The sequence below is a fragment of the Orycteropus afer genome, unplaced genomic scaffold (genome assembly GCF_000298275.1).
Source record: "Orycteropus afer afer isolate SDZICR_OR568_19922 unplaced genomic scaffold, OryAfe1.0 scaffold00017, whole genome shotgun sequence".
Taxonomy (NCBI): domain Eukaryota; kingdom Metazoa; phylum Chordata; class Mammalia; order Tubulidentata; family Orycteropodidae; genus Orycteropus; species Orycteropus afer.
Window position 1 is genome coordinate 10,671,057 of NW_006921604.1, and position 24,935 is coordinate 10,695,991.

The 24,935-nt window shown below is 37.5% G+C and overlaps 1 protein-coding gene across 1 annotated transcript in view; it reads right to left on the bottom strand.

The window, feature by feature from the left end:
* The window catches only part of AFF3 (AF4/FMR2 family member 3), a 684,153-nt gene that overhangs the window by 318,690 nt on the left and 340,528 nt on the right, over positions 1–24,935 (bottom strand). Inside the window, exon 6 of the mRNA XM_007959474.2 lies at positions 14,002–14,082. Coding sequence (XP_007957665.2) covers positions 14,002–14,082 — 81 coding nt within the window. The remainder of the gene's footprint in view (positions 1–14,001; positions 14,083–24,935) is intronic.

Consider the following 24,935-nt stretch of genomic DNA (forward strand, 5'->3'; position numbering starts at 1 on the left):
AATCATGGGAGAAAGAAGGGCTGCTTATGCACAGGGAGACAGCTCAGGGGGCAGGAGTGCATGGAGGGATGGACACAGGGAAGAGGTAACTATTGGGAGGAAGTAGGAGGGGAGCTGTTGCACTGGGATAAATTGTGGTCAATATCATGAGACAAAGTGTGTGTGAACTGCTGCTTTCAGTGAATTTGCTCTGTAAAGTTTCACCCAAATCACAATTAAAAAAACAAACAAACAAAAGAATTCCAAGGTATACAATAGAGCGGACAAGCAACAAGACTGTAGTTACTTCTTGGCCACAGCCAGCTACCTAGAGGGAGCAAGCAGTTGGACCTGTGGGCTTGGGACCACAGTCCCAGGGGATATCAAACTCAATTGGCATAACATACTATACAAAAACATCGTTCCACATCTTACTTTAGTGAGTAGCAACTGGGATCTTAAAAGCTTGCAAGGGGCCATCTAGATGCAACGATGGGTCTTACTTCATCTAGAGCAAAGAAGAATGAAGAAAGCCAAAGATGCATGGAAACAATTAGCCCAAGTGACTGGTACATCATGTGATCCTCAGCCTATATGATTATGAGACCAGAAGAACCAGATGGTGCCCGGCTACCAATGTCAACCACTCAGAGGGGGATCATGTAGGAGATCCTGGATGGAGTGGGAGAACAATGTGGAATAAAACTCAAAATCATTAACTGAGAAAAAAAAAAAAAAAAAGGGACCAGGTTTGCTGGTCTGATAGAGCCTGGTTGAACCACTGAGACTATTGCCCCTAGCTGCCCTTCAGGTCTGGAATTGAACCTACCCCTATGGCTTCTAGCCAAACAAAAGACAGGCATAAGACAGGCATTCACATTAGGTAGATACACTCCTTGGAGAGATCAATCATGGGAGATTAGAAGGGCTGTCTATGCACGGGGAGACAGCTCAAGGGGCAGGAGTACATGGGAGGGAAGGACATAGGGAAGAGGTAACTATGGGGAGGATGAAGGAAGGGAGTTGTTGGATTGTGGGAAACTGCAGTCAATGTCATGAGACAAAATGTATGTGAGCTGCTGTATGGAAAGTGAATTTGATTTGTAAACTTTCACCCAAATCACAATATTAAAAAAAAAAAAAAAAAAAAGTTAGTTGGACTCTTTGTAAGACTATTGATATTAATGGGAAACACATTTTTTTTTCTTTCCTTGATGCACTTTGCCTACTTCCACCACCCATTGCCCTTGAATTAATTCTGGCTCATAGCAACCCTATAGGACAGAGTAGAACTGCCCCATGGAGTTTCCAAGGTGGTAAATATTTGTGGAAACAAACTGTTTCACCCTTCTCCTGTGGAGTGGCTGGTAGGTTTGAACCACTGACCTTCTGGTTAGCAGCTGAATGATTTAACCACTATGCCACTAGAGCACCTTTGACATCCTTAAACTCAGATGTGGTTCTCTTCACCAGAGAACCACAAAGAGTTCACACAAGAGCTGTATTATAATTATATTCTGTTAATATTATGCATTTTATATAGTAAACTTCAAATTTTCATTTATCACAACTGTGAACTTAGTGGACTATTGTAATTTGTATTTTATGTGGAGAGTAAAAGAGGCAGAAAATGGTAAAAGTCATATTTTAAAAGATTACTACAAAAGTCTGCTACAGGAGAAGCAACAATAAAATCAGACGTTCCACCTAAACTCTTCTATTTCTAAACCAGTTGCTGTTGAGTTGATTCTGACTCATTGCGACCTCATGTATGTTAGAGTAAAAGTGTGATCCGCATGGTTTCCAATGGCTGATTTTTTGGTAACAGAATGCCAGGCCTTTCTTCTAAGGTGCTTTTTGGTTACCAGCCCTGTATTAACCTAACCATTTGCAATACCCTGGGCATCCCCTTTTATTTCTAGCTGATGCCTTCTGGGTGGTGCTTTAAAACAACAAAATTTTAGCTTATAAATATTGACCTAACCCCAATGTTCCTAGACTTTACCACTCTGTGGGTATGAATGACATCCCATTTTGCCAGCTTATCATCACGTCGCTCATGGAGGGCATCAGCTACCTTTCAAGTCTCTGTCTATGGGGCACCATCCTCACTCTGAAGAGGTCTTTACTGGTCAACCTTGGCTTCCATGGCTGCTCTCTCTTTTAAGAACACTGCTTAGCCATCTTTAAACTCTGGGGCCCACACAGTATGGAGATCCACTCATTCTTCAATGAGCCAGAGCCAGGCTGGGTTCTAAATAGAGGCAGACAAAAGCTTCTTTTTCCAAAGGGTATAGGCACCAAAGTCCTTTCTGCTTTTCTGACTCCTCCCTACCATGAACTGCCCTCCCTCAGGCACCCACAAACCTATAGCATTAGTCTCCAAGGTTTTCTCGCCCCTTGCAAGCTTCTTCTGCAAATAGATGCCTGTGGAGTGAGGTCTAGCCTCATCTGCTCATTTTCATTTCAGCCTTCTCTGGGAGCACTTTACCAGTTACCCTCATGGTGATCCCATGTAAGTAAGAGCAGAACTGTGACCCATAGGTTTTCAACAGTTGATTTTCCAGAAGTAGATCACCAGGCCTTGTTTCTGAGCTACCTTGGGATGATGATCTTGAACCTCCAGTCTTTCAGTTAGCAGCTGAGGCAGTAACCATTCACATTACCCAGGGATTCCCATGGATGCATGGGAATATAGGCCTATGAGGTTTTCTGTTAGGTTCTTTAAGGGTTATAGAAGCGAGTATACACAGTTTCTGCCTAGAGGGCCTGAGGGTCTAGCAAGTTAGTACTGGAGGTGATGTGTAAACACATTATTATAACCTAGGGCTGAAAGTGATGTCGTGTTGATGTACTGCTGTACAAGGGTGCTTCAAGACTCTCTACCCTTTCCTATTCCTTCTCTTGAAAATGTACCCCACTCCCAATTTCCTGTTTTCTGCCTAACTGTTTTTGTTTTCTTCAAAGTTCAGCTCAAATAAGGTCCAGGGTTATATTCTCTTGAAAATCTTCCTAAATCTTAGAAGGATTTAGTTGTTTGTTTATTTATGTTTTCATAGTATTGTGTCATGCCTTTATTATTGTAATGATCTTTTCAACTATGACTTTTTTTTTCTTTTTGAAGTAAAAAGAGTTTTTGTTGTTTTATTTGCCACTGAGTTGGCACCAACTTAGAGTAACCAACCTCATGTACAACAGCATAAAGTTCCCCAGGCCTGCATCATCTTCAAGATTACTGGCATGGTAGGGTCAGTCCATTGTTGCGTCCACTAGGGAACTCATCTTCCAGCACTATATTGGACAATATTATGTTGTGATCCATAGGGTGTTCATTCATTAATTCTTGGAAGTAAATTACCAGGTCTTTCTTCCTGGTCTGTTTTAGTCTGGAAGCCCCACTGAAACCTGTCTACCAACGGTGATCCTGCTGATATTTGAAATACCAGTGGCATAGCTTCCAGCACCACATGAGCCACAACACTATGACAAAACCGACAGACGGTGGTGGTGAACAGCTTTGTTGTTGCTATTAGTCGCCTGCAAGTTCATTCTGACATGTAGCCACCTTATTCATGGTGTGCAGAGTACAACTGCTCCATAGGGTTTTCAGGGTTGTGATCATTCAGATGCAGGTTCCCAGGCCTGTCTGCCTGGGGTGGGTTGGAACTACTAACCTTTTGGCTATTAGCTGATCATTTTACTGAGGTGTAAATGACATAAAATAAACTGCACTTATTTAATGTATACACAATTTGATAATAAGTGTCATGAAAAGAATGCTGTTATTATAGTCTCTACTCAAGGATGACTTCTTTGCACTAACACTTACTACTTTTTATTTTTTTTTTTAAATATTATCTATTCATTAAAGAAAAGCAGAAAAGTATAAAGAAAACAAGTTGTCTGTAATTCCCTGTCAGGACATTTCTAAGGTGAATCTGCTTCTTCGGGTTTGTCAAGGTCACTCTTTAAATGAGTGTCATTCTGATGGTTACATGCATAGGTTTACCTGTAGTAACAAAGGAGAGAACCAGCCCATGTCACTTAAAAAAAAATCTACAGAGGGACATTCATTCTTCTCCATTTTAAATCTTAAAGTTTCAATACTTAAAATATTCTCTGGTACCTGGGAATCTTAATAGCTAAGAAATAAATTCCACACAAATAAATCATTCCAATGAAGACAGAAATAACAAGGCAAACTGGTATATGTGAGAAAGCCCTTCAATGGAATATTCTAATAAATACCATATTTCATCAAGTGTAACATGCCATCAAAATTTTAGGAGGCCCCATTTTTTCATCTAATACTATGAAAGAAAAATGCTGCCCATTAATGGGAAGGTGCCATCAACTATAAAACAAAGCCTGATTCTACAGATCTTAAAATGCAGAAAAATTATGCATCTTAGAATCAATGAAATACAGAAGTTTTTAAGCCATGTTTCTGGTGGAGGATAATGTTTCCTGGCTTTTTGGAACCATCTGAGGACTATTCTACTCATTTCTCTCACTGGTTGTCAGTCAGTCTATCACTAGGACTACAGAAGGCACGGAATGGAGACATATCTCCTCTATTTTCAACTCCCAAGTAGAGCTAATTACTACAGGAAAAAGAACCACTTCTTTGGTGAGGGCTCCCTTTTCCTTCACCAATGATTTCTAGTCACTTTTATTCTATACAGTTCAAAAAAGTTGAAATGATATAATTTGCAATTAATTTAAATGTTGACTTTGAGGTAATGCTTAACAAGAAGTCTTATTCCAAACATTCTGTGATAGTTATGAAGCATATTAGCAATTCAAAGAGGGAGATTTATAATAAATTTTCCAACTTCCAAGCACTCTATTTCATACTTGCTGGCTTTTGGTCTCTTGTGTATAAAGAGAAAGACAATAGGATTCTCATTTCTGTAATGATGTTAGGATTCTTCTGTATAAAACTTTAAAAGTCAATCAGCACGAATCACTTCTAGCCACGTCTGATCCCACCCAATTCAGCATCTGCTGCCATGTGAGATGCTTGCGAAATGCCATTAGGTCTGGACATATGTCTTTGGTAGATGTAAAAAAAAAAAAAAAAAAAAAAAAATTCTGCAATTTTAAGTTCTTTATTTGTATTTTAAAACTGATGAGACTGCTGCAGAAATGAAAGGAAAAGGGCAAAGCAAATTCATTTTCTTCTCTCTCGGTTGAAATACCTGATAATGGCAGCCACTTTAAGGGAGTCGTGCATTCTTTCCTTTACCAAATTCAATTACTTTTGAGATTTGAAGAAAAAAGCAGTTTGTCTAAGGAATTGTGGCTCCAAAAGAAGTCCTCAGAGAATAGGAAAAAATCCAAGCTCAGTATCAATTGACTTTACCCTATATTATGTCCTTCGATACGCAGACAAAATGGGGAAATTCTCGGAAGTATTTAGCTAATTAATTTAGTAGTACGGGTAACTCAGAATGCACAGTGAAATTGACTTTCCTTGTGAGGTCAAATTGTCCCCTTAATCTTAATAAGGGCTTCATCTCACTGCTTATTAGCCTTTGTGGAGATTTTGCCCCTCAAATTCTGTAACTAATTCTAGCTCTTACATAATAGCAATAGTGATGGTTTGAAACATTAATAGCCTAATTAATAAATTGCAAGTCTCCAGCTGTCAGGATCCTAATTAGTTAAGGTACAGGTGAAAAGAGATGTACTATGTAAAAATTAACAACAGCCTGGTGGTAGGTAGAATAATGGCACCCCAGAAATGTCCATGTCCTAATCACTGGAATCTGTAAATATGTTCCCTTACATGACAAAAGGGACTTTGCAGATGTGATTAAATTAAGACGTGGGAGGTTATTGTGGACTATCTGGACGGGCTCAATGTAATCACAGGCATCCCTGTAAGAGGGAGGCCGGAGGGTTAGAGAGGAGGATTTGAGGATGAAGGCAGAGGTCAAAGTGATACGGACCATGAGCCAAGGAATGCACGCAGCTTCTAAAAGCTGGGAAAGACAAGGAAACAAATTTTACCCTAGAGCTTCCAGGAGGAAGACAGCCCTGGTGCCACCTTGATTTTAGTCCAATGAAACTAATTTCAGACTTCTGACCTCAAGAATTATAAAATAATAAATTTGTGTTGTTTTAAGACAGCAAACTTGCACTAATTTGTACCAGCTGTAATAGGAAATTAATGCAGCCTTATTTTATTTGTACAGGAGAAATTAACTTACTTATTGTGAGCTTTTTAAAAGAAAGACATTATTTAAAAATGCAATGTTCCTACACTTTATGAAACTACTTATTTTTTTTCTCTCTTGGGCAAGGAAAAGTGATCTAGAGGTGAAATAGCTCCATAAAAATTCTATTATTAAAAAAAAAACAACCAAACTCACTGCCGTCGAGTCGGATCTGACTCATAGCAACCCCTCCTTGGGTTTCTGAGGCATTATCATTAGGGAATGTAGATTGCCCAATCTTCCTTCGAAGGAGTGGCTGGTGGGTTCGAACCACCAGCCTTCTGGTTAACAGTCAAATGCCTTAGGCACTACGCCATCAGAGCTCCTTTAAATTTAAACTTAAAATTCTCAATGGCTAACAATGCATATTTCTGAGATATATCTTTCTGCTTTGAAGGATGAATTTTTGGCACTACTGATTTGAGGACTCAACTTCATGTCAGGAGTTTTTATTGCTTAAACTTAAATATCTACATTAAAAAAATAAAACTAATTTCTACAATTCTCTTAGAAAAGCCAAACATGCTTTGGTATGTGCTTAGTTATTAACAAAAGTTTTCCTCATACCACAGATATGTTTAAATAACAAAAATGTGTATTTGATTGTAATATGGGTCAAGTCATTATTCTGGCTAGATTATATGCAAGGATTGTAAGGATCATACATTTTATTCTAAGTGTGGCAGGATGCCATTGGAAAGATTTTCATATTAAAATGACAACATGTGCTTTATGTTTTAAAAGTATTGCTGTGGCTATTGTTCAGGAACAGACTGTATGTTAGGGGCAAGGATGAATGGTGGTGGGAGAAGTGCAACAGTCCAAGCTAGACATGATGACAGCTTGGAACGGTGTGGTAGGTGTGGGCACAGAGATAATTTAGGACACTACTGTACTGAGAGCTCTGGTAGTGCAGTGCCTAAGGCACCTGACTGCTAACCAGAAGGCTGGAGGTTCAAACTCACCAGCCACTCCTCAGAAGGAAGGTTGGGCAATCTACCTCTACAGTGATACCGCCTCGGAAACCCAAGGAGGGGCCACTATGAGTTGGGTCCAACTCAACAGCATATAAAAACAACAACAACAACTATAATAACTAATATTAAAGGTGATGGTGGTTTGACCTAGGTGATAGATGTGGGGTTGAGTGAAGTATCTGGATTGAGGATATATTTTGAAAGTATGGTAACCATGACTTAATGATGGATCAGATGTGTGATATGGGAGTGAAAAAATAGTCAAGGATGGCTCCAAAGCTTCTGGCCTGATCCAACTAAAAGATTAAGCTTGAGATGCTTGCTAGATATGAAAGCTAACTATTACCAGTTGTCATCAACTCAACACCAACTCATGCAGAATCCAGGTGTGTCTGAGTAGGACTGTGCTCTGTAGAGTTTTCAACAGCTGCATTTTTAGAAGTACATCACCAGGCCTCTATTCTGAGGTGCCTCTGGGTGGCCTTCGACCTCCAACATTTTTGTTAGTAGCCAAACATGTTCACTAACCAGGGATTCCTACATCAAAGCTAACAAAGCAGAAAGCCAATTTAAGATGAAGTATGAGATGAGGCAAAGAAGGATTCTGTATATTAATAAACAAAAATTTTATCTTCAAGAAAAACTAAAATCAGTGAACTGTTCCAGAATGCAGAAAAAGAGACAGCTAGTGAACTTATTACAGAGGCTATCATTCTTGAATCCTGATATCAAAACTGAACAAAAAAGTTGACTAGTCCAAGGTTACTTGTGAACACAGGACTTGTTGATGGGTGCCATAGGATTTTCTCGGCTGGAATCTTTATAGAAGCAGATCATCAGTACTGGATGGGCTCAACCTCTTGGTTAGTAGCCTATATCACTATATTAAATCCAAAAGGGTATTTATTAAATTAGTGATATCTCATAATGAAATTAATCATAGGAACATGCAGATGATTAAAAAAAAAAGGTAATCTAATAATGTAATATTCTGCATTAACTGATTAAAAAAAAAAAAAGCCAGGAATATCTAAATATATACTGAATACTATTTGATTACCCTCAAAACCTGTTTCATTCACATAATATTATGAAAAACAGATCAGGGTCTGGGGTAGGGTGATAGAGTACATTCTCATCTAATATGTTATATATTTCACTGCTGTACACTCTTTATCCCCCTCACTTGGAAAATGTAAATCCACCAAAAACTCTATCAAAACCAAAGAGTTCAGTAAGTAAATGTATAAAACCCAGTAACTTCCCTTCACACTATCAATAAAAAGCAAAATAAAAAGAGCAGATTCGAAATAGAAAAATAAGCAAATATCAACAGATTTTAAGAATAAATTAAACAAACAGTGTGAAAGACCTGTAAGTGGATTAAAAAAAAGTATGTTTATTAAAGGACATGAAAGAAAACTTAAAAATATTGAAGAGATATTTCAAATTCCTGGACAAGAAGACAAAATATTGTAAGATGGAAATTCTCCATTAAATTAAGCTACAAATTCAATTATATTTCTAAGGGGACTGTTTTAAGGAGCAACATAAAATCAAACGATCCTTAAATTGATCTATAAGAGAAAATGTACAATAGGCAAGATTTTCTGAAAAATAAAGAGGGGGATCTGCCTGGCCACACACATAAACATGTTAAAGAACACTAGTAGTTCAAATCAGGAGTTCGTCAACTATGGCCCTTAGACCAAAATAATCATTTTTAGTATATTCACAGAGTTTTATTACTGTGATCAGTTTATAACAATTTTTTTTTTATTGTGTTTTAGGTGCAAGTTTACAGAGCAGAGTTTGTTTTACATTCAACATTACGTGTACATTTAGTTTCACTCCCCGTTTACCATCCCCAACCCTAATCCAGTCTCCTCCCCTCCCAGCCCAGTAACCCCCTCCCACAAGTGTCTCTCACAGTTATGCACTCCTGTGTGTCCTGAATTTCCATTGCCCCTCTGGTGCCCTGTGGTTGACTGCTCCAAGGGATGCATTTCCATAGAGTATATGGGTGTGTCACCCTGGGTTGAATAGTCTGCCTGTATATCTTGTTTACTATTGAACTGAAAGCCAGCTCCTGGGAGTGAGTTTTACTGCAGGACCAGAATGTATCCCAGGGCCATAGTATTAGAGGTCTCACCAGACTCCATTCGACCAGTAATTCTGGTCCAGATTTGATTCTTTCCTGAGTGGTCAGCATTGGTAGCCGGGCACCATCTAGTTCTTCTGGTCTCGAGGGCCATTATAACAATTTTCATCACCTTAATAAGATACCCCAGACCTTTAGCTATCACTCCCCAGTGTGGCAGCAACCACTGATCTACTTTCCCAGACCTTAGCAACCACTAATTTACTTTCTGTCTTTATAGATTTGCCTACGCTGGACACTGCATATGTTGCTGTTGTTATGTGCCATCAAGTTGGACCCGACTCATAGCGACCCCTCCTTGGGTTTCCGAGGCAGTATCACTATGGAAGTAGATTGCCCCATCTTCCTTCCGAGGAGTGGCTGGTGGGTTTGAACTGCCAGACTTCTGATTAGCAGTCAAGTGCCTTAGGCACTATGCTACCAGAGCTCCTGATATTGCATATAGATGAAAATATGTAATATGTGGTCTTTTGTGACTAGCTTCTTTCAGTTTTAATGTTTTCAAGGTGATTCATGTTGTAGCTTGTATGAGTACTTCATTTTTCTTTTTTTAATGGTCGAATAATATTGTATTGTATGGAATGAGGGCCACAATAGATGGACCTGGATAGAACCAGGGAAGAATGTGAAATGAACTCAAATTTTTAAAAGTCCACATTTCCTGACTGAAGGACCCTGAGATCATTTTGCCCTGAGATGCTCTTTTAACCTAGAACCAAAACTATCCCAAGGTCACTTTTTAGTGATGTAACAGATAAAACTCACTGCCGTCAAGTTGGTCCTAACTCATAGCAACCCCTCCTTGGGTTTCCAAGGCAGTATCTCTACGGAAGTAGATTGCCCAGTCTTCCCCAGTCTTCCTTCCGAGGAGTGGCTGGTGGGTTTGAACTGCCAGCCTTCTGGTTGGCCGTCAAATGTCTTAGGCACTACACCACCAGAGATCCCAAAACAGACAGGCACAGAAAATAGGCCCTGTCAGTACAGGCTCCATTAAAAAAAAAAAAAAAATCTATATGAGACCAAAAGGTCACCAATTACTGTGAAGCAAAGATGAGAAGACAAGGAGGGTAGAAGCAGAACAACCAGAATGCAATTAAAAAGAATGTTGATACACTGTGAAAAATGTAATTAATATCACTAAACCACTTGTGTAGAAATTGTCAAGTGGAAATCTAATTTTCTGCGTAAACTTTCATCAAAAACTCTATAAAATATTATTTAAAAATATTCTATTGTATGGAAATACCACATTTTATTTACCTATTTATCAGTTAAAGACTCCTAGTGGCACAGTGATTTAGCACTTGGCTGCCACCCGCTGCTACATAGGAGAAAGATGTAGCAGTTTGCTTCTGTAAAGACTGCAGCCTTGGCTACCCCATGTAGCATTCTATCTTGTCCTATAGGGTTGCTATGAGTAAGAATAGACTCAACAGCAACAGGTCTGGTTTTGGTTTTCTTATCAGTTGGTAGATGTTTGAATTATTTCCACCTCTTGGCTATTATGAATAATGCTTTTATGAACATTCATTTACAAGGTTTTGTGTGGACATACGTTTTTATTTCTCTTGGTTATATACATCAGAGTGTAATTGCTGGGTTATATGGCAGCTTCCTATTTAAACTCTATGTTTAAACTTTTTGAGGACCTCCCAAACTGCTTTTCAAAGTGACTGCACCATTTTATGATCCCGCCAGCAATACATGAGGATTCTAATTTCTCCACTTCTTTATCAACACTTGTTATTGCTTATTTTAGTCATCGTAATTACAGGATGAAGGAGCTCTGGTGGTGTAGTGCCTAAAGCACTTGACTGCTAATCACAAGGCTGGTGGTTCAAACCCATCAGCCACTCCTCAGAAGGAAGGTTGGGCAATCTACTTCCGTGGTGATATTGCCTTGGAAACCCAAGGAGGGGTCGCTGTGAGTTGGATCCGACTCAACAGCAGTGAGTTTGGTTTTCGGTTTTGTAATTATGGGATGTGGTATCTCATTCAGTTTTGAAGTTCATTTCCTAACGATTAGTGATGGCGAACATCTTTTCATGTGCTATTGGCCATTTGTAGATCTTCTTTAGAGAACTGTCTATTCAACTCCTTTGCCTGTTTTTAAATTGAGTTATTTTTTCTTTTAATTGTTGAGTTGTATGAATTCTTTATATATTGTGCCACCACCCATTTTTATAAATAAAGTTTTATTAGAACATAATCATGCATTTGTTTATGTATTTATTGTCTGTGAAGCCTAAATTATTTCCTATCTAATCTTTTACCGAAAAAATGTTTTGACTCCTCATTTAAAATGAATTATTGAGAAAGAATTAAACCCATGTATTTATAGAAATTGTTGTATATAAAGAAATTGTTGACAGAAAGTAGTATTTAAAAAATCAGTATAAAATATGAGTTAATAAGTTGTTATAATTTACTAGCTATATGAATAAATAATAAAAAAGAAGAAAACTAGATTCCTATGTTAGATAATACATAGAAAAATTTTATAATCTAAAACAATAAAAGAATTAGGATAAAACAGAGAACATTGCTAGAATGTTACGACAGGGGAGACCTTTTCTTTGACAGGTTTGATCACATAAGAATTAAATAACATCATTAGTATAAGAGGTACATGGAATAGAGATATAGGAAAATAATTGCAATATATAAACAGACAAATGAATAATAAATAACAAGTTCCTAGAAATCATTTTTTAAGAAGTGGCAATGGATATGAATGGGAAGTCTGCAAAAGGAAAACAGGCAATGCTAGAATTCAACAGTAATTGGAGAAAACCAAACCAAAACAATGAGATATCCAATTTGTCACCCATCAGATAGACATAATGATAAAATGACCAATAATATTATACATTGGAAAAGATTCAGGAAAAAAGTGGTCTTCAAACACAGTCATGGATAAATGTGGTATTTGATTCTTCCAATGGGACAATTTCTATTCTAGGTATCTGTTCTATGCATGAGCATGCTTACAAAGAGGTATTGACAAAAAAAAATTCGTTGTAACAGTGTTTGTAATAACAACAATTTATAAACAATTTCAAAGCGCACAAAAAGGAGTCTGAAAAAATGAATTTTGGCAAATTCATACTATGAAATATTTTGCTGCATGGATAAAATCTCTATATACTCATTTAGAGGAGCTCTGATGATCCAAATAATTAAGAACTCATTTACTAACCAAAAGGTTGACTGTTCAAGCCCATTCAGCAGCTCCACGGGAGAAAAGACCTGGTGATTCACTCCCATAAAGACTGCAGTCTAGGAAACCCTATGGAGCAGGCAGTTCCACTGTGTTACATGGTCACTATGAGATGAAATCAACTCAATGACACCTAACGATAATGACATATTTGCTTGGAAAAGATTTCTGATACACCAGATTAAGAAAATAAAAATGAACTCTTAGAAAAATACTTTTATTTTTATGTAATTTATACTTTTAGAAAACTGAATAGACAAATATATTTATATAAATGAACAGGAGAAATGAATAAATCATATATACCAACTTTTGATAGTAATCTCTGGGTAGGAAAATAAGATCTGGACAAGAATACAAAAGACTTTGACATTTTGTATAATTTGATGTTTCATAATGAGCATGTAGTTGTATGTTAGTTGTACAATTGAAAAAAGTCTACTACACTCATGTATAACTTAAATATAGGTTGTAGCTGATTTTTTTTATATGCTTTTCCTTAGAAAATATGGAAAAATTTTTCTTTGAAGTCATAGAAAATATTTTCAATGCTTCAAATAATATCAAGGAGGAATAAATATCATATTCCTCAAATCAAAAACATTGATTTTAAGATATATAAATAAATTTAATAATAGCTTTTCAAGAAAAAACAAAACATACTATCACATTGAATGTATAAAATAATAAGATGTATTTCAAGTTGACAAATGTTAAAATGCTAAAAATATGCATTTTTTGAGTCTAGGAAATAAAATATATATTTATTATATATACAAATATGTGTATATGTACTACATACATATACTTACACACATGCACATGATATATAGCTATATAGCTACATATAGAACACAGAATATAGTCAAAACAAAAATTAAAATTACTGAAAGCCCACAAATCATTTCTATATATCTCTATTTATCAAAACTTAAATAAGTTTCAATATTTATATATTTTTAGCACAGGGTAATTTTAAGTAATACAAACATCTCAAATGTAAGTAGAGAAAAATAAATTTAACTATTAGGATAATGCATATTGTTATGTGCTGTCGAGTTGGACCCGACTCATAGTGAATGGATAATGCACAGTGCATGCAAAAATTTATGTGAGACTCTAAAATAGCCAAGTTTTTCTAAAACTGTCAGTTTTCTTGCAAGAAATATTTCTTTAAATAATATCTGAGGTTAACTTTTTAGAAATAATGATAATCACAGTAGGCATCACATTTTGCAGAAAGTAAGTAGGTAAGTAAGATTCCAAGTCTGATTCCCCTGTAGATGAATAAATACATGTTTGCAAATTGTTGAAGATCAGGTCCATATGCCTGTGGCAAGAATATTCCCAAAGGAAAAGACAATCAAGGGTAAACCTACTATTGTCCACTATAAATGTCTGTGTGAATAAAGCATATTCCTCCTGACTTATGCAAGATTTTACCTTATTTGGAAATGGAAATTTGCTTGGTTCCACTTTCCCAGGTGGCTGAATAGCAGAAAGTGGTGGAAGCCAGGTCATCTCCTAAAGGGGAGAGGGAAACCAATATTGTGATATAGATAGTATTGAAAGTCAGTAGCATATAAAACAGCTACACAAACAGGGCTCATGTTGATAAGGAATGAAAGGGTTGCCTTTGAAATATGTGACACACTTTTATGACCTTGTTTCCTAATTTTACCAATTTTGGTTCCATAATCATGCTCATTTCCTCCACCAAGATTGCAAACTAACAAGTCCAACCCTTATACCTTAGTGTGATCTACAAGGCTGACCTATTTTCACTTGATTTAAGTCTCTGAGCACAGGGACAACCCAAGTAAAAGTTCTATTGAAAATGCCATAAAAGAGAGCAGCTTCTTTTGGACTTGATTCCACAAAACTCATAGGGTGTTTTTGAAGGAACATATACAGTGCTTTCAACTTTAAGAATCTTCATTAGAGGAGTTATTTATACTATTAGAGATAAAGTATGAGTTTCCAATAAGCTCCACACATCGCTTTGGTCTTGATAAAAATGTCATTCATGGAGGAAACAAAAAACAAATCATACCTATGAAATACATAGAAATAGTGTCATTGTTATGACACAGTATTAAGGACACAACTTCAGATTAACATGTAATAATTCATCATATGCTTGTTGACATACACTTTCACTAAGCTGTGAGAAAGGGAAACAGCAAGAGGCTGTTTTATTTACTTCCACAATGATTTTTCAGTTCTATCTCCTGGAATATAGATGCAGTCAATAAACTCTTTAGAATTACACTGAGTTGATTTCTGATTGACCTGGGAACCAACTGGGAGTTTACAAATAGGTTCTGAACCTTATTTCTTGGTTTCCTTCCACTTCCAAACCTAAGCAAGCATAGTAGTTGACCCACTTGAAGAAAAATGAGAAATTAACTTTTTAGGTGAAGACACTTCCTCACCTCCTTTTATGACGAAGGGGAGGATGTTGTAATGGGATTGTGTGAGATACTGAAGTGAAAGAGTTTCTTAAGGACTGTCTTGTGCCTTCCTTCCTTGGGTAAATCTCTTCCCCTGGCACTTCAGATGGTACAGAATCCACCATCTGGTTCTCCCAGAACCCAGATGGTACAGGGAGCAGAGGGAGGAGGAGTGTGTTCAAATCCACCCTGGAAGCATTTACTGACTTGACATTCTCTCCCTCCTACCATGACACATGTGCCGTAGGTGGGTTAAGCATTCAAAATGTCCCCTCTCCATTCTGCTGTAACCAATGTTTCCTCACTGGCAAACAAAGGACTCAGTGACCTCTTATTCCCTCTCTCTTCCCACCTCTTTTCCATATATATATATATGTTGTTGTTGTTATGTGCCGTCGAGTTGGCCCCAACTCATAGCGACCCCTCCTTGGGTTTACCAGCACCCTATTATCCCTTTTGAGGAGGTTCTTAAGCGGCAATGTGCTAAGCATGAATTTGTATCAAGTATGGCATCTTTGTCATATTGGGACCCAAGCTACCACTCGTCATTCTCAAAGTTGGGCCATCCTTTTCTAGGAACTGGTCATAGTCTACCTAGATTGATGCTACCCTATTAAGAAGGCTATGAAGACTTAAAATGGTTTTTCTTTGGTTTCTTAATCCTTTTCTACAATTTGGCTCTCCCATAGAGCTCCTTCTCCCTTTTCCTCCACAGCTTCAGATTTTCCTCTTTGCTTTAAATGACTGCTAGGATATGTATGTCTTTATTGTCAGTGGCCTCAAATCCTATGTAGAAGGAAGTTAGTTATCAACTAAAAAGAGAACCAATTGTTCTTTTCCTTCTGTGTTAACCATCTATGTATCCATTTCTCTTCCAAGGTGTCCCATTTCTCTTCCAAGGTGTCCCACTAATAATCACCCATGCAGTAGCAACCTCTGCAATCATTCTGTGGCTTACACAGTTTAGACTATGTAATCCTGAGGGGCCAAAATTGATAAACACAAATCCAAGATTAAACATCAGACTTATACATATAACCTCAATTTGTCAATGTTCATTTTGCATAAATTATATTAGTGATTCCATCTGTATATTAGAATGCCTTATATGCATGCATTTTGTGCCAGATTTTACAAACATTTTAAACAAATTTACAATTTCTGTGTGCCCTACAGCTACTCAGGAACAAATAATAAGTCCATAAAAATATAAATGATAGTACTTAAAAAATACTTTGCAGATCAACCTCTTTCTATAACTGGTACTTTCAAGGTAAATGTGTTCAATACACTATTTTACCAAGGGTTACATAGCAGAAAATTTTAACAAACAACTTGGTTGTGATGCTTAAGGGCAGATACTGTGTCCTCTGATCTTGGTATCTTACGCAGAGTCCAGTCCCAAGCACCACTCCTTTCCACAACAAATATTTACTGAGGACTTACCATTAGCCAGGCACTGTGACTGTGCCTTATACATGCCAGATGCTCAACTGAGTATGTACTGAATTGAAAGTTAGGGTAATAGTGCTGGCTATGTCTACTATATAGATTTTTTCTTTAATCCCAGCTATATCCCCAATGCTTACACACCCATGTGGTTTCGGATCCTCAGTTCCTTTCTTCATCTCATTAAAAGATGAACTGCCAATAGGGCAACTTTCTTTCTGTTCATTAACCAACCAACCAATCAACCAGTTGCCGTCAAGTCAATTCATACTCATGGTGACCCCATGTGTTTCAGAGCAGAAACGTGCTCCATATGGTTTTCAGTGGCTGTGATGTTTCAAAAGTAGATTTCTACGATTTTGTTCTAAGCCACACCACCCCTTGAAACTGCCTAATGGCTCCAATCAAACCCTTACTTTCCCTATATATATTATTCTCCTATTAATTTTTAAGAGCAAATTGTGGAAACCCCAAGCATTTGACTAGATTTTCTTCTTCTGAGCCCATCTTTGCTCTACCTTCTTGACCTGGTCTTTTTCTGAGCCTATCTTTACTTCACCATGAACCTTTGGCTCCACAACCCCGACTTTAACTTAGAACTCTGGACATCTATCTTAAAGAATCTTGGCTCTCCTCAATATACTCTGAGATGGCTCACTCCTTGGGGTCTCCAAGCCCCATCTCCCAGGTAAAAGCTGGTATACTAAATTACTCTTGATATCACACTACCAACACTAATCATCTGACATCTTAGATGGGCTTATCCAAAGTTCTCCCACACAGTGGGGGATCAGACACTCTTAGGTACACTACAAATCCTCCTAAAGTCTCCAATTTTGGAGCAAACTCCCATTCTGGTTTCTCTGATCCTATAGTTGGGCCACTTAGGAAAAGCTGTGCACATTAGTGGTAACACAGAAGACAGACACAGGATTCTCCCAATGTTGCTTGAGTAGTCCTTGCAATTGTGCCTGGTCTGTTCCCTCTTCCAGGTTTCTCGGATATTATTCCCACATTCTGTCACCATCCTTGAGCCTCATTTTGGTTCTCACCCTATCACAACAAGGGACCTTGAATCCTATGTCTTCAAAAACATCAAAGGTTATTAGGTTCTAAATGTGCCAAGGACAAATGTATATTCATGCCAACCCTCCTTTTCTTCTACTGGTCTGACCGGAAGAGATGTATGTCACATGTCACACTGTCCCAGGTTGATCCTCCCTCTATGCCCTCCATCTTGTTTCTTCCTCTGTCCTAAGGGAGCTAGTTGCATCAATATCACTCCTTGTCCACTGGCTTCTTTCCCACACACCTATAAATAATCTCAAGCCTCAAATCCTTCTAGATCCTGCATCCCTCCTTAACCTCTTCTTTACTTCTCTATTTCTATTGCAATAACCAACTTTCTCAAGTAAGTCTCTACATTTACAATTTTGACATTTACATTTTTGATATCATTATTTGTGTGCCTCGGAAGGAAGGCTGGGCAATCTACTACCGTAGTGATACTGCCTCGGCAACCCAAGGAGGGATCGCTATGAGTCGGGTCCGACTTGACGGAACATAAAAACAACAACAATTTGTGTGTCTGAATTATACATATAGGAGTGCACACAATAAGTGTACATAAGGGCCTGGAGCTCTGCTTCTAAAAGGTCATAGTCATGACAACCCCGTGGAGTACAGTTCTACTGGCAGCACACGGAGTCATCATGAGTCAGAATCAACTTGACAGCAACAGTTTAAGAGTAATAAAATGGATACGTGTGAACCCATGACCCACCTTCACATTACCAATATCTTATCATCCACTATTCAACAGAACTAGGTCTGACAAAGGTCACTCTGATTGACAAGTTCACTGGATTCTACTGAATGTTCGTTTCTTCCTGAAATCCTACCCCGGCTCCCATGATGCTGTGCCCTCATGGCTCATTCTCTGAGATTTCCCCCCTTGTTCTTCTTCTTCTTCTTCTTTTTTTTTTTTTTGCTGAACCATATTTCTCTCACTATTTCATTAACATTTTGTGTTCACTCTTTTTCTCACTATCTCCTCCCCCTGGGTGATCTCACGTATTCCCGTGGCTTTAAAAGCCATCTAGAATGCAGATCAGATCCAAATTCATACCTAGCTCTTAACTTCCCACTCTGAAATGTCTGCTGAACCTTTCAACCTGGGTGTTCTACTGTCAATTCAAACCTAACATGTTTAAAACTGAATTTCTACTCCCCACAAACCTTTTCCTCTTCTTGTATTTTATATTTTGATGAATGTCACCAACATCTATTAACTATTCAAGTTAGACGTCTTGGAGTCACGCTAGACTCCTTCTCTTTCATCCTCCTCCCAATAATAACAGTAACTTACATTTATTAAGTGCTTAAAATATACCATACGCTGTTTTAAAGGTTTTATTTAATGTAATTCTCATAACAATCCCGACAGCTAGGATTTATTATTTCCTTATTTTATACATATCACTTCGAGGTTAAGTGACTTGCTAGAGGTCACCCAGCAGTCTAATTTACCATATGCTTGGCTGGCTCTAAACATTTTAGGAGTGCATTCAAGATTGTGCATATTCTAGCTAAGGCCTAACCACTACTTTCACTGCTATCCCAAGCTGAGGTTCCCAGAACATATCATTCTTTTCTCATACAGTGAGCCTCCCCCAATCTCTGCTTGTTTCTTGGGCTCTTTACTCATCTGTCTAGGCCCAGTTTCATTTTCTCCTTTTCCATGAAGCCTTCTTTTGTCAACTTCTTTTGTCTATCAAGGCACTGTTGATTAAGACCTTCTTTCATGCCACATTTCCCTCTATTCATATCTCTATTAGAATACTTGTCTCTTAGGTTGTGATTACTTGTTTTCATATCTGGGCCTCCTCTATAGTCTATGATGAGACCCTTAAGGATGGGGACTCTGCACAATTTGTCTAGTGGTCCAAACAAGTAGATGCTCAGTGCATTGTTTGGTAAATCTGAATTAAATAGTACTTCTGCAATGTCCCTACCTTTCCTTTTCCTGTTACCTGAAATACTTCCTAATCACATCCTCATTACCTTTAATCTGGATTACTTAATAGCTTCCTAATTAGCCCTTTTTCTTCTGTTATTATCAATCTATCCTCCACATTGCTGCCAATTTAATTTTCCTAAAGTGCAGATCCAACTGAAAAGCCTCACTGCTCCAAAATCTCCATCTTCATCTTTATATGTATATATAACGAATATACATATATAACTACACCAATGATGATGACGATGATCATGATGCCTGCTATTGTGCCTTACAGTTTTCAGATGGTATATTTTCTTATTTACTCCCAAACTTAGTAATTACTATTTATTACCTCTGTTTTATAAAGAGCTCTGGTGGTGTAGTGTCTAAGGCATTTAACTGCTAACCAGAAGGCTTGTGGTTCAAACCCACCAGCCACTCTGTGGAAGGAGGATAAGATAATCTACTTCTGTAAAGATTTACCACTTTAGAAACTCAACGGGGGCCACTATGAATTGCAATTGATTCAATAACAGTGAGTTTTTTTCTATTTTATAGGCGAAGAAGATGAAACTCAGAAAGTTTAAGTGATTTACCAAATGTTACTCAGTTCATAAATGCTACAGCTAAAATTTGCACATATATCTTCTTACTCCCAGTCCAGGATTTTTTTCGTAATCTATTGCATTTATCCTCTCCTAGTATTCAACATATCTACAAGATCCTCCCCTAACATTCAAGATCATCTACAATATAAAGTCCCATTTATCAGCCTCACACCTGTCAATTTTCTACAAACACCTTATACCTGTCAGAAAACTACCATCTCTGCTTTTGGTTACACTTTTTGCTTACACTTGCTTACTTTTAATGTGTGAATGTTCTCCTTCCATATGGTTTTTGGAATTTTATCTATTCATTAAGGCTCCTCTCAAACATAATTTATGACTTGAGGCTTTGCTAATTCCTTGTCTATTTCAATATCATATGATAGCTCCCTTCTGATGTTTCTCCAAAGCACTTATTTTTCTCTCATAGTAACTTTTACATTCTATTTGGAGTTATGGTTTGATGAGTACACAACTCAGCCCATACCCAAATCACTTCTCCCTCCTCCCTCTTCTGATGCTCTTTACCAATATAGCATAAAAAAAAGCATACTTAGAAACGCTAATTATCTCTTTCAAGAGAAAACAATTTACTCAATATAATCCTCTAAAGAAGGACTATACATTTCTTCAGAGAGGGATAGTGTTTACTCATCTTTGTGTAGACTGAAGCACCTAGTACATAGTAAGCACTCAATATATTTGCTAAATTGAACTAAACACTTACACTTCAATGCAAAATGACTTTCTAACATTGTTTTAATTCTACCTAAGCATTTCTATGACTTTTCTATCTAATGACTCCTTTTAACTATGTGAAGGAATAGTAAAGGCCCTATGGTTGCTTAAAATATATTCAAGGCAATTACAATTTCCAAAAGTGTAAGAATGACTTGTATGGACCATTTTGATATATGTGTATGTGTGTGTGTGTGTGTGTGTATTTAAAGAATGTGCAATGATTGTGTAAGATTGATTATCAGTTATTTTTAAAATTTCTATTAGGGTTGCAGGGGACAATTAAGGACTATCTATGTATCTCTATTTCCTCTCTGTCATTTACTAGTCCAGTGACTTAGCCAAGTCACACTCTCAGGAAACCACAGTGATTTCAAGCTGTGGACTCTGAAGTCAATCAGATTTCAGCTTGTGGCATCTTGGAACAGGAGGAAATGAGGATGTTAAGATTAAATGAGATAATACATATAAATAGCATGGCATGGTTCTCTCCATGTTCAAACATTCAATAAAAAAACAGCAGTGATTAATATCAAGCTGACTTTACATATCCTGGCCTCTAAAATGAGAAATACAATATCTCTCTGAACATTAGTTGCTGGGAATCTGAGATGAAAGAATATATGGGAAAGTGCTTTCATAAAAGAATTAAGCTATGCAAATGTAAGCTATAATTAAGCTAGTAATTATTAATACAAACTACATGTTACTAAAACAGAAAGTTATTTAAAGTGATTATTATGATTCCTAGGTATGATTTGTACTCAATATTGGAGAATATATCTCTAATTTTTCTCATGGGAACAGATCTCAGACATAATAATAGCAGTCAACGGGAAGATAAGATTTGACAAAAATGTATTTAATTTATATTTTACTTTTGGTAATGATTTAAGATATAAACAAAGGCAAAATGTATCAGGGCGGCTCAAATTTCACCAAGCTTGCCTTGCAATATTTTCTTCATTAAAAAAAAGAACACTATTTTATTATAAGGACCTCAATTCCTCACCACTGGATTCACTGCCTTTTATCCATGACTTTGCTTCTGACATGACTCCCTTAAGTATCCCCCTTCATCACTACTTTACCTTGCTCTTCCCATAGTTGGCCATCTCTGACCACTTCCCAGACCACATGTATAAACAGTAAGAGAAATAATGAGGTTTAAAGTCACTAATCTGAAATCTAGTTAGTTGCATTCACATCTAAGAAATTCCCCTGCCATTTCTTTGACCTGTCTGCCTTCCTTCCATTTTGGTTTTCTTGTCACTTAAGAATAAGGTCATACCCACCCTATCCCCAGTACTGAGAGATTTAAAAGGTCCCTCTTGAGTTTAAGTTCCTTAGTCTTTTACATACTTAAAATGAAATTAAGAGTCAACACATCTGTCTTAAAAAAAAGCCTTATTAGCTCCATCTCCTTAAGCAGATGTCTAGTTATACAAAGGACATATTTCAGGGTGACTTTTTGCTTCTTGGATGGGATTAAAATACCAAATCTCTTAATAGCAATACAACCATTTTGCTCTCAAAAGAACAGAACAAATGATCAAATGATAAAGGTATAGAATATTACGTTTCATTAGCTGTTTAAATTTTTTCTCTGCCAATTTTTGGGAGGCCTTGGGGCATGTGGGACACTTTCAATTTTTGTATCTATTATACAGCAAGACTGATCACTGTTCCAAGATGTGATGTGATAGTGAGCAGACTTTTACATGCTCATTTAGCATGTAAAAGGGGGTGCTTTTCCCTTCATGGAGCTGTCTACTGGCTCTGATGTCGCCTGCATCAGCCTGTCTTAGGACAAATGGAGGAGGTTTAGGTTACCCACTGATTCAGCAGTGTAGCTGTTAATTATTAAAGGAAAGAAGAAACAAATGAAGAAAAAAAGGAAAAAAAAAATAAAAAGGTTTTCAGCCCAAAGTCTAATCTTAAGAGTTAAAAATGTATAGCTATAAAGACCTGAAAAGTTAAACTAAAAAATTAAAACAGCATATTTAAATTTTCCTATTAAAATAAGTGAATAGAAAAACATTTTCCCTATCTCTCTGTCTACTGTTCCCCACTGTAATCTATTTCGGTCACTGCCACAAAAGTGTATTATCTAAAAGAGTTATACGTTGCCCTTGCTCAAAAGCTTCAAATGACTCCCAACTACTCAGAGGGTAAAGTCCAAATACCCAAGGTGCCCTGTCACATGGTTCCATCATGGAACTCTGCAATGCTACTGCCTGCCCCTTGAGGTGCAACAGTTAAATGCTTGGCTGCTAACCAAAAGTTTGGTGGTTTGAACCTACCCAGGAAGTCCAGGGGAGACAGACTTGGCCATTTGCTCTTGTGAAGATTACAGCCTAAGAAACCCTATGGGGTAGTTCTACTCTGTCCTATAGGGTCGCTATGAGACAAAAATCGACTTGACAGCAGCTAACAATACCACCACCACTTTATTCTATAAAGTCCTCCCACAAGCTAGACAGCTTCTGTCCCGTCCTAGGTCTTCCTGTTCTCCTTGGTTCTGCTTTGCCTTTCATCTATTCTAACTTCACATAACGTCTCATTCTCTCTCATCTTGGCCCTCTCTGTGAAGTTGAGCACTGAAATCTTCAGTGAGAGCTACAACTTCTCACTTTTACTTATAAATCTAATACTTTTGCTTAGTTGGTATCATTTAACATTTACAAACTGCCTGGTGGAGTGAAGTTTTCTCTTCATGGATGGCCACTATCAGATGAGGGTACAATGGTTAAGTACTTGAATGCTGACCAAAATGGCAACTCCACCAGTAGCTATGCAGGGGAAAACACCTGGAAATCTGCTTCCATAAAGATTACAGCCCCTATTGGGAAGTTATAGTCTGTCCTATAGGGTCACTGAGTCAAGATCAACTTGACGGCACACAACAACAGCAGGTGATAACCCAGAGCCCCTGGGTGGTGCAAACAGTTACTGTGCTTGGCTGCTAAACAAATGGATAAAAGTTTGAGTCCACCCAGAAGCAGCTTAGAAGGTAGGCCTGGTAATCTACTTCTGAAAACCCAGTGAAGATAGTTCTATTCTAACACGGGAGTCATAATCAATGTATGGCAACTGGTTAGATTATAATCCACCACCCATCTGTCAGTTTGTTGTGCCATGGTAGCTTGCATGTTGCTATGATTCTGGAATCTATACTAACTGGTATTTCAAATACCATGGTAGACAAGTTCCAGCAGAGCTTCCAGATTAAGATACTACAAAGAAAGGCCTGGTGATCTACTTCTTAAAATTAGCATGCAAAAACCCTAAGAGTCTCTTAATATTACCAGAGACTTTGACTCACTTTAGACATGAGTCAGGAGGAAATGATCACTGGAGAAGGACATCATGTTTGGTGAAGTGAAGAGACAGCAAAGGCAAAGGAGACCCTCAATAAGATGGACTGACACAATGGTTGCAACAATGGACCTAAACATAACAAACTCATGAAGACGGCACAGGACCTGGTAACATTTTATCCTGTTATATGTAAGGTCTCCACGTGTTGGAGCTGACTGGATGGCCACTAGCAACAAGATTATAACATGAGGGAAGGGAACTCTTATAATTCCCCCAAGGCCTAGAACAATGGATAAAATGAGAGGAATTCATTTAAACTCTTTGAGACTGTCTTTTCTCTCTTGTGAAATGATGAGAACGATAAATTATACTTGTCCTATCAAGTGCATAGGACTGTTGTCAGCATGAAGAGATATTAAATTACTTCTTTCCCTTTCATCAGTGTTTCAGCATTTACTGCCAACCAAGAGGCCTACTGCAAAGAGATGTCTGTCTCCACAGGCCTGGCAAGCAACCACAGTTAACTGCAGAATTCCTTGTGCTAAGAAACTTACTCTTTTCTAAATAAAATACTGGATTAATTCTGTCCCTTGGGAACAGGAATGTAAAATGTCAGAGCTGATTCTTTATGTGTGGCAGTGGCTGCTGAAGATCACAGCATTATTTTGTTTTCAGTTTCCATACTTTTCAGTTCTTTCACACGTATTATTTGTGTTATGATACTCTTATCAGATAAGTGTCATGGACAACAGAACATGGTAATTTTTATTACACTGCATATCCTTTAGATACTAGCAGCTAATAGAA